Source organism: Podarcis vaucheri (assembly GCF_965113315.1).
Source record: "Podarcis vaucheri genome assembly, chromosome: 4".
Classification (NCBI taxonomy): domain Eukaryota; kingdom Metazoa; phylum Chordata; class Lepidosauria; order Squamata; family Lacertidae; genus Podarcis; species Podarcis vaucheri.
The window spans coordinates 79,602,479-79,612,692 of record NC_138762.1 but is presented as its reverse complement, the minus strand read 5'-3'; the positions used below and the strand labels follow the sequence as shown (position 1 = coordinate 79,612,692).

The 10,214-nt window shown below is 53.2% G+C and overlaps 2 protein-coding genes across 2 annotated transcripts in view; one reads left to right on the top strand and one right to left on the bottom strand.

The window, feature by feature from the left end:
• Positions 1–1,214: 1,214 nt before the first annotated feature.
• On the bottom strand, positions 1,215–2,883 carry POU3F3 (POU class 3 homeobox 3). Its single transcript, XM_082221524.1, has one exon. It carries the CDS (start codon positions 2,793–2,795, stop codon positions 1,428–1,430), a length of 1,368 nt encoding a protein of 455 aa, XP_082077650.1. The 5' UTR covers positions 2,796–2,883; the 3' UTR covers positions 1,215–1,427.
• Positions 2,884–7,154: 4,271 nt separating this feature from the next.
• LOC309530191 (uncharacterized protein) overlaps positions 7,155–10,214 on the top strand; it is a 65,607-nt gene continuing 62,547 nt past the window's right edge. The window contains exon 1 of the transcript XR_014218645.1: positions 7,155–7,280. The gene's annotated coding sequence lies outside the window, so the exon portion shown is untranslated. The remainder of the gene's footprint in view (positions 7,281–10,214) is intronic.

Here is a 10,214-nt window from a genome sequence, read left to right as displayed (position 1 = left end):
ATTTAGGAGAGAGAAGTTCAGATAAGTGCAGCTGCAGATGCCCAGTTCCTTTTAAATCCCTTTATCTGAATTAGTCCAGAAATAAAAAATATTAATAAAAAAAATATTAGCAGTGAACTTTTTAAAATTAATCTTCCAGGATGATTGGCAGCCATCAGGAACAGCCCTGAATTATTCCCTTTATGTCGCTGTTTCCCTTAATTCATGCAAAATCCTTCTACGGAGCTCCAAGTTTTAAGGACCAACAACCTCGCTTTGCTTCTCTCCCCCCCTCCGGGTAGGAGCCCCTCCCTCCAACCTCTTTCTTTTCAGGGTCATCCTTCTATTTGCGGGCGGTTCTTTCTTTCTTTATTCCCCCTCCTCCCATCTTTCTCTCGCTCGCTCTCTTTCTCTAGATTATAATATATAAATTTGTTTTTTTTCTATCCAGTCTGCTTGGCTTTTCATTTAGTGCTGTGTGCGTTATTCCCCCCCCCCCCTCTCCTTTCCCTAAACCTAGGAAAAAAACTACCGGTTTTTCTCTTTTGTTATTGTTTTCGAAATAATGCTTCTCCTTCGAAAGTCGACTCCTTCCCTGAACCAAATTAACGTAGTTTGGGTAAACAAACAAACAAACAACCACCCCCCTCCCAATAGCTCTGGAACTCAAAGAACATATGCTAGCATTGTTTTTTCTCCTGCGTGGGGCCTACCCTCTTTTGACATATTCATTTTACGTATTTTATTTAAAAAGTGTGTGTGTGTGGCGGGGGGTGAGATAGAGAGAAAAGTTTCGGTGAACCTCGCAGGAAAGTCCTTTTAAAGGGGCTCGTGGTGAGGGGGGGGGGCTCGGAGAAGGAGGAGGAGAGAGAGAAAGAGAGAGAGATGGGAGCGCAGAAGAAACTGGGTGCTGTACGATCGCTGCCACAACGATAACAGCAGGGCATAATTTAGATCTGGTGTTGTGGAGTCGCTACAGAAAGGAACAACATCCGGGGTTGTGGGTTTGTTTGTGTGTTTGTGTGCGCGTTTGGGTCTCCACAACGCTCCCTTTCTCGCCGTAGCAAGGAAGCATCTCCAACTATCTCTCTGCAAGGAAGAACGCTAAGTGTTCCAGATATGTGTGTTTAAAATAAAGCAAGCCAAGGAGCCTGGGTCTGGGCTGTAGGTGCGTGTCGCTGTCCTTGTGTGCGTCTTCGCCTTCCTTCTCCCCCTCCCCTCCCCCACCCCTTCTCTCCCTCCCCCCCCCACCGCCTTGCTCACCTCTCCCTCTGCCTGCCTGCTTGCCTGCCCTTCTGTCTTCTCCCTAAGAATCCCTTTCTCACTTTTTTTATTTATTTAAAATTTGTGGCGTTGCTGTCGTTGATGGTGATGATGGCGACTGTCTTTTTTGTGTTTTTGTTTTGTTGTCCGTTCCCCCTCCACCTCCCCACCGCACACCACCCCCCTCACTGCACGCTCGCCTGGAGTCCGTGGTGGGGCGGCGGCGTATCGGAGTTCACGTTGCCGACCTGCGAGTAGACGTCGTCGGGCGTCTGCTGCTGGATCCCCGGGGGGGTCATGCGCTTCTCTTTCTGCCTGCGGTTGCAAAACCAAACCCTGACCACCTCCTTCTCCAACTGCAGGCTGTCCGCTAGGTTCGTAATCTCCTGCGCCGAGGGCTTGGGGCATTTCAAGAAGTGGCTCTCCAAGGCCCCCTTGACACTCACCTCGATGGAGGTCCGCTTCTTCCTCTTGCGGCCCTGAGCCGCGATCTTGTCGATGCTGGTGGGGCTGCCCGTCGACGAGTCGGCTTCCTCCAGCCACTTGTTCAACAAAGGTTTCAGCTTGCACATGTTCTTGAAGCTCAGCTGCAGAGCCTCGAAGCGGCAGATGGTGGTCTGCGAGAAGACGTTGCCGTACAGGGTGCCCAGCGCCAAGCCCACGTCGGCCTGCGTGAAGCCCAGCTTGATCCGACGCTGCTTGAACTGCTTGGCGAACTGCTCCAGGTCGTCCGAGGTCGGCGTGTCCTCGTCCGAGTGCGGGTCGTGGCTGTTCAGGCCGCCTCCCCCGCCTCCGCCTCCGCCTCCGCCGCCTCCCCCGTGGTGCGGGTGCGGGTGCGGGTGGTGATGGTGGTGGTGATGGTGGCCGGGGTGCTCTCCCAGCTCGGGCGTGTCTCCCCGCACCAAGCCCGGGTGCACCAGGCTCTGGCTGCCCGGCGGAGGGCTCAGCATGCCGTTGACCGTGAAGCCGCCGGGCTGCGAGTACAGCAGAGGCTGCTGCTGCTGCTGGCTGGCCATGGAGGGCAGGTGCGCGCCGGCGCCGGCGCCCCAGTGGCCCTGGTGCGGCGGGCCCAGGTGCGGCGGCCGGTGGTGCAGCGCCGCGCCCGAGTGCAGGTCGTCCCGCCCGCCGCCGCCGCCGCCGCCTCCCTTCACGTCGGGCTGCTGCTGCTGCTGCTGCTGTTGCTGTTGCTGCTGCTGCTGCTGCTGCGGGCTCCCCGTCATGCCGACCGGGCTGCTGGCCCAGGGAGAGCCGGCTTCCACGGCGGCGGCGGCGGCAGCGGCGGCGGCGGCGGCGGCGTGGGGCAGCGCGGTGACCCACTGGTGCGCGTGGCTCAGCATATGGCCGCCGTTGCTAGCCGCCATGGCGCCCTGCATGAAGTCGCTCTGGACCATCTTGACGGACGAAGGGTCGCCGCGGTAGCCGCCGCCCGACACCGACGTGACGGCCACGCTGCCCGGCTGCATGCCGCCGCCGCCGCCGTCCGAGTGCACGATGGAGCCCGCCGACAGGATGCTGTTGGTGGCCAGGTAAGGGTTAGACGCCGCCGTAGCCATCGCCGACGCTTTCCTGTCGACCCCTCCACTGCGCTCGCCACAAGCCGCCGCCGCCGCCGCCGCCGCAGCCCAGTAGCGCGCCACCAGAATCCCGCCCGGCTCGGCTGTTTCCTCAGCTCTCCTCAGCCTGCCCGGCCCGCCGGCCGGCCGGCCCCGAGGCGGGCTCCTTGCGCGCGGGTGCGCGCGCCGCCGCCGCCGCTCCTCCTGGGCTCGCGGCTCCTCTGAGGGGAAACACTCGCCACACGCAGACAGACACACACGCGCGCGCGGCCGCTTCTTCTCCTTCGCCGGCCCCTTATTGCGATTCACCTGTTCGGGGTTGCCTCAGCGGCGAGAAAGACATGACTGAATCCCTCTCCCTAGATATTGGTAGAAGGAGGGAGGAAAGGAGAAAAAAAAAAAAAGAGCGGGAACCGCCGAGGGGAGGGAGGGAGCGAGGTCGGCAACAACAACTCCCCTTTTGGCTTCCCTCCTTCACTCCCTCAGGAGCATATTTTCTCCCCTCACAGTTTCTGGGTTGTTGTTGTTGCTGCTGCTGCCGCCGCCGCCGCTGTTTTCTTTCCCCTCACAGAGAAAGTTTCTCTTCTCCCCCTTCTCCCCCCTCCTGTAAGGCTTTGTATGGGGTGAATGAGTGCGTGTGGGCTCCTTTCTTTCGCCCCTCACGCACACACTGTCTCTCGGTCTCTCTCTTTCGCGGCGCTTCGGTTTCTTTCTTTCTTTCTTTCTCTGGCTTTCGTCCCCCCTCTCTCCTCTCTCTCTCTCTCTCTCGCGCGCAAGTTTTGTTTATGTCCTAAGAAAACTTCTGGCGATGCTGGCGAAGGCGGCGGCGGACAAGGCGACGGAGCTGCGGGCGACGCATCGCCTCAGAGTTGACGCCCGGCCGATGCGCCCGGGTCCCTCGGAAACAAGAGTCCTGCTCGGGCCACCTTCTTGCGGGAATCGGGAGAAGACATGTCGCTTCCTTTCCCTTCTCTCTCTCCCGCCCCCCCCCCCGCTTTTTCTCTTTGGGGAAGGGGTGGCTTGGTGGGTGTGGGTTGTTGCCCCAGTCGTCGTCGGTCGTCGTCGTCCTCCTCCTCCTCACATGATAAAAGAAAGCAAGTTCGACAATATCTCTTTGGTCAGCCTTCCCTCTCTCTCCTCTCGCCAAGAAAAGTTTAAAATCGCAGAGTTCTCTGTAATTCGAAAGGGATGGCGAGGGTGACGAAGATCCAGCGGTCGTCTCCGGGAGGAGGAGGAGGAAGCGGCTGGGCGCAGGGGAGCCGCGTGAGGGTGGGCGCGCAGAGATGGTATCCTTGAGCCGCGAACTCCGCGGGGGAAGTTGGCTGCCAGGCTCGTGAAGCGTGCTCTTCTGCTGGTGCCGGAGTACAAGCCGCTCTGCTCTGCTCTGCTCTTCCCTCGCTGCTGCTGCTGCCGCCGCCTCCTCCTCCTCTTTCTCCCCCCTTCCTCCTCCTCCTCCTCCCCCCTTCCTCCTCCTCTCCTTCTCTTTCTCTCCCTCTGACAGCTCTCTCTCTGTCCCTCCCTCACAGAGCGGGGACTGTCGAATGTTTACCCTCCGCCGAGAGCGCGCGCACCACCACACTTTCCCAAATACAAGGAAGTCGAGCGCGAGGGCCCCCGCTGATTGGCTACCCGCTGAGTGATTGGCAGGCCCGCGATGACTGGCTCAGGACGCGAGGCCCCCCTTCCGGCCGTTCCGATTGGTTGCTTTTTAATTTAGGCAAAGTGTCGTGGAGGCTTGGAAAACTGCCCTGCCCCCCTTCTCTTCTCTCCATCACCACCCCTCCTTTGGTCTCTCTCTCTCTCTCTCTCTCTCTCTCTCTCTCTCTCTCTCTCTCTCTCTCTCTCTCTCTCTCTCTCTCCTTCCTACTCACAACATCTTAACTCTTAGAGCCCAGTGAATAAATCTGAGTTCTCCCGGCATTGAGCTGAGAAGAGGGAGGCGGGAGAAAGGGGGGGAGCAATGAGAGAAAAAGGGGGAAGGGAAGAAAGGAGTATGTGTGTGTGTTGGGGGGGGGGGGCGGAAGAGAGGAAAACCCACTATCTAACACTGTACTTATTTTACTTGCATGCATATGATTCCTCTTATGGGCGCGCTTAAGCCGTATTATCTGCAACCAGCCGTGGCACACAAGGGCTGCCTGTATTCACAAAGCCCCCAGCCTAAAGAAAGGAAGAAAGAAACAACAAACCCGGAGCGCTCTCCCTGGTATCTTCCAAAGTTTTCCCTCCCTCCCCTTCCTGCCCTGTTTCATGTGCCTGTTTCTGCATCTGCTCCCCCCACCCCCGCTTCCCAGAGGCACAAAGGTGCAATCGCCAGCAGCCCTCCTTAAGCCATGGCAGTTCCCACTGAAAAGCCTGCGCCGGACAGAGAGGCTCAGGCGGCCGGCTCTCCTCCTCCTCGTTGCAGGCAACCGGCCCCACACTTCTTTGTTTTACAGCCTCGGTTATTCCGCATCTTATGGGAAGTACAATGCCCCTCATCTCTCTCTCTCCATCCCCCAACTGAGGGAGTATGGATGCACGCAGCGCTCCGAGGCCTCTCCACGCAAAAGGATGCCTTACCTTTCAAGAATACTCAGAAAGCTTCTTTTAACCATTTGTCTATTTTAAATTACGTTAATCCCACGGTGCTTTTTCAAAAAACAATTTTTTGGGGGGTGGTTCATTTCAAACAACGCAATGCCTCTCCAAATGGCTCTATTCCCTATCACTATATAAATGCAACCATGATGTGTGTGTGTGTATAAAAATAACACCGACGCCGGTAGCATTTTGTAGGATATAGACTTGACTCTATGAAACATTTTATTATTGCTAGTCCAGCCGAAAGAGTTAAGGTGGGCGGAAGAGAGAGTGAGAAAGGGAGGGAGGGAAGGAGGGAGGGAGGGAGGGAGAGAGAGAGAGAGAGAGAGAGAGAGAGAGAGAGAGAGAGAGAACGATGCGACCAAGCGGAAACGCTGCACAGAGGCAACCTCAGTGAACCAAGGAAAAAAGAGAAAGTGGCAACCCAAACAAGGGCAAATTGAACACTCCTCGGGGAATTCCAGTGAAATAACACCATTCGGACATTCAAGGAACGCATCTTGGCTAATGACGGTTGCGTGTTTGTGCGCTGTTGTGCTTACACACACACACACACACACACACACACACACACACACAGCCTGTGGCCAGGCACTCAGAGCGTGGGTCCCCTTCCACATTTGTGAGTGTATAAACTGTGCGCGCGTGGGTCTCTCTCTCTCTCTCTCTCCCCCCCCCCCGTGAAAATATGCACCGGCGTGTTTACATTAAGATGTGCAACACAACGCCCCCCGCCCCTCCCTCCTGTTCATAATTTCACCATAGAAGAACCCAGCTTAGGTGAATTTCAGTGTACAGCACGAACTGCATACATATCCCCGCTAGCGAGGAAGGTATGCGGAGCTGGCGTGATGGGCAGATTAGCTGGAGGCTGCAAGCATTTATTTAGGACTCGGTCCAGCTCCTGCTTGTACAGTAAAAGATACCATCTTAGGTAGGTTTAGAAAAACCATTAAGGTGAAGTATACAGATCTGAAGAGCTCTGGTAACTGAAAGCCTAAACATCCAGAATTCTTCTCCTTTGTGTTCCCCTGTGTCTCCCAGACTTTTCCGCCTTTTAGATATACACATACAGATGAAGGGATCTAACACAGATTTCATTGAATAAATCGGAGATCTCCAGGTGCAGTCGGTTTGAATAGTCCGTGCCAGAACCCCATGTTTTCTTTTCCAGCCGATTTTGCTTGGATCAGGCTCAAAAAACCGAGTGAGTCTCGTGGTTTTGTTTACACTGAATGGGGAGGATAGGAACGGTGCCATGGGGCCGTCTTTCATTAATATACAGTGAGGATTTTGTCTAAATTACTGCTATGAATTTCACAGTACACGCTTTCAAAAGCCGTCTCAGGTGGCCCGATGAAACGCGATAGCGCCTCTGCAGACCCACTTCAATAATAGTAATAATAACAATAACAACGACGACAATAATAATAATAATAAAGTTTTTTGGGGGAAATCCCCCCAAATATTGTTTACCCATTAAACAAACTATCTTCTTGGTTGAGTTTAGAGGGGATTTTTTTTTTGGGGGGGTGTTATTTATTTATTTAAAATTCAAAGTTAATCTTCTTCATCCCTCAACAATTCATTCCCCACCCCCACTCCCCTTTCCTTGCAGAGTGTGATTGCTTTGTCTGAGGGGGGGGGTGGAAATCCAAAGTATAACAAGGGGAGAACAGTTAGTGCTGATTTTCATTTGCATAAATTTTCATATATTTTGGTGAAAATAATAGACTAGTGGAGAGCTGGGCTTAGTGGAATCAGTGCGAAGGAGAATCTTACCAGGGATCTTTTCGCTGCAGTTGAGAACACGAATTTTCTCCTCGTCTACTAATCTCATAGCCAAAAAACCACTCCCAAGCACTTAAAATACAAATCTTCCAAGTCTCGGAGCTCCTTTTGGTAAGTTTGCGTTTCTCTTTTCCTCCCTCTTTTTCACTTGTTTTACCTCTCTCTCCGTTCCTTTCCCATAAATGTCTTCTGAAAGCGCGCCTGGGTGCGCTTGTGTTTGGGGCAAGACTGGGAACCTCTGAAAACTCCCTGGATGGAACAAAACTCCCTCCCCGCCACAATTTGTTTTTGTTTCAAAAATAGATACTCTCCTCTCAGACATCTTAGTGGAACATTAACCTGGAGTCATTCTAGCGAACTGAAGCCACCCCTCGCTGCTAGCTACTGCTGTACTTTTTTGGGGGGATGGCACTGGTGTGTAACTCTTCTGAGGGGAAAGGGATTGGAAGATGACTTGGAGCGTGGTTGTTGTTGTTGTTTGTGATGTTGTTGTTCCCCCCTCTCTCCTTCTGCGCCCAAGGGGTCCAGGCAAGGCAGAGAGACACCCCCTTATAGGCACCTGCTTTGACCCCGAGGAAAATAAAACTGGGGTTGGAGGAAGAGGAGGAGGAGGAGGAGGAGAAGGCCATCGGCCGGTGATGCGCCGAGAGGGTTAATGTTGTAACTAGGGAACAGGCGGTTAAGCACAACATCTACAGCTCTGTAGTGAAAGTCCATCAGAAAGAGTATAATCAATCAAAACTAACCAGGACATCCCTTCATTTTATTCTCCAAGGAGGCTGGGGCCGGAGTATTAGAAGGAAGCAGGATTCACATTGCCTCTTTTGCCCCTGATACAGGCGGCCCCCCCCCCCGCCCGGCCTCCCTGGAAAAAAACACAACACCCCACAACCCAGGCCCTTTTTAGCCTTCTTTCCCTAGGCTGGATTCCATCTAACTACCTAGAAAAACTCTTTTTCTTGTGCCACATATTTTATTTTTAAACAGTGCTGTTTTTTTAAACAGTGTTGTTGGTGTTGGAGATGGCTGGCTGTGGGTGTCCTAGAGAACTTCACTCGCTTTTCTATAAATCCAGTTCGGGGCCGCCTTTCCTCATTTTTGTTTCTTTTCTTTTCTACGGGAATTCATGTATTGCCCTCTTCTTAAATCTCGTTTCTCTCCTCCCCCCCCCCCAAGCCTTGTTATCTCCAGAGAGCCCCCTTCGCAACGCAAGCCCTGACTCGGATTTTTCTGATTCTTATTACTACTATTGCTATTATTATTAATAATAATAGCGCAACGGCCGCTAGCAAACGGGCGAGAGGGCTCTCGTCGAAGTGGGGAGGTGTCGGTTTCAGATGGGGGTGTAGAAGCACCGCTCATTTCCCCCTTCTTGTTGACGCGCTGAGCTTCCCTTTTGACTGGGGTTAACTCTGTGTGCTCCATTGGAACAGATGCCGCGTAAAGCTGCTCGCTCAAGATCATTTGTTTCCTTGATGGGGGAACATTTCTGAGCGGAACATATTGGTTGCCATAGAGAAAGAAATAAAGGAAGAACACTAGTCACATTAAGCTATATGTTTGTGCACTGGGCTTTAGATAAAAGGGCCTCGGTCCAGCCAGGGAGAAGAGAAGCCAAAAAGCGGAGCTTTCCCTCCCCCCTCCACCCCCCCCAGCTTCAACTAAAACTAACTTTATTTTGTTTTGGACAGTCGTAACATATACGCTAATTTTATTGGTTGTCGTTAATTTTATAAGATACGGTTTGCTGAACAAAATAGAACTTTCGAAGTGCTCGAACAGAAAGAGAGAGAGACAGGGCCGGTGCCGGTCGGCAGGGGGCGCACTGACGCGGCTCTCGAGCGGGGGAAAGTCGAAGACACTTTTGCTGAGCGGCAGTTGATGCCTAGCAAAAAGTTGTTAGAAGCAGCGGAAAGGATAGGTTCCGCGTACCCCAGCTTCTGATATATGTGTGTATATATATATTTATACGTCCGTGTTTGTGCGTAATCTCAAGCATCAAGGGCGTTCGTCTTCCTGCCCTCTTCCTCTGACCGCAAGAGGGGGAAAGGAGGCTGGGGAAAAAAGAGAGTAATATGCAGGGTTTTTGTTGTTATTATTTTTAAAAATAAAATAAAATAACGCAAACCTAGAATTTATATAGAGCTGTCATAACCCCCAGCAACGGGAAACCCAGGAACCCAGCAGTAATGGGAAACTTGTGGGAAACTTCTCAGAGAGTCATCAGTCACTGGCTATAAAGTGGTGATTTGGAGCACGCTGCTAACCGAGATCTCAGTTTCACCTAAATAAAAGGAACCAGTTTAACATTAAGAAGTAAAAGAATGAAGAGGAAGCGGGCATGTTTGGTGGAAAGAGGTGTGCTGCAGGGTTCTACCAGACCGAGGAAGTTTAAGGCCCCCTGGAGAGCTGGGAAAGGCATCGGCGGGGCTTTTTCCAGCAGATTGTAACGTTTGTTTGCTATTCTGTACCTGGAGAAGTATTCCCCCAACTGAATCAGGCGCCCAGAGTTTTCCTAGGCTACTCCCTTGTCCCTGAGGATAGAGAGGAAAGCAGCACTGCTAAGATGAGCAGTAGATGCAAAACCCACAGAAGGGTTGCCCTTCTCGCCAGGGTCTCGCAGGCTGCCCCGATCCAGAGCACACGGTTTGCACCATCTCTGTGGGGTTCAGATACTCCCCCATAAAAACTCGGAGCTAGGAAGGTCAACGTGTTGTCCGGTTCCTGGTTCCTTCTGCCGGTTCCCCTCCCACTTCCAGTGGCCTGAGCGAGGGCAGGTGGTTGGAGAAAGCGGCTCTTGGGCAAGGGCTGCTGAGACCCTCGCCGTCTCTCCGTGACTTTTGTTCCTGTTAACTTTCTTACAGGCTGTCTTTCGACACCTGCGACACTTGGTAGGGCCGCCGCGTTCCTGATAGGAAAGAGGTACCATGAACTCACTCTCTCTCAATCTTGGCCTCTTCGGCTAAGGCTAAGATCCTGCACGCATTCCCCCGGGGCGTGAGCCTCATTGGTCTCAGTGGGACTCACTTCCGCCTACAGGATTGC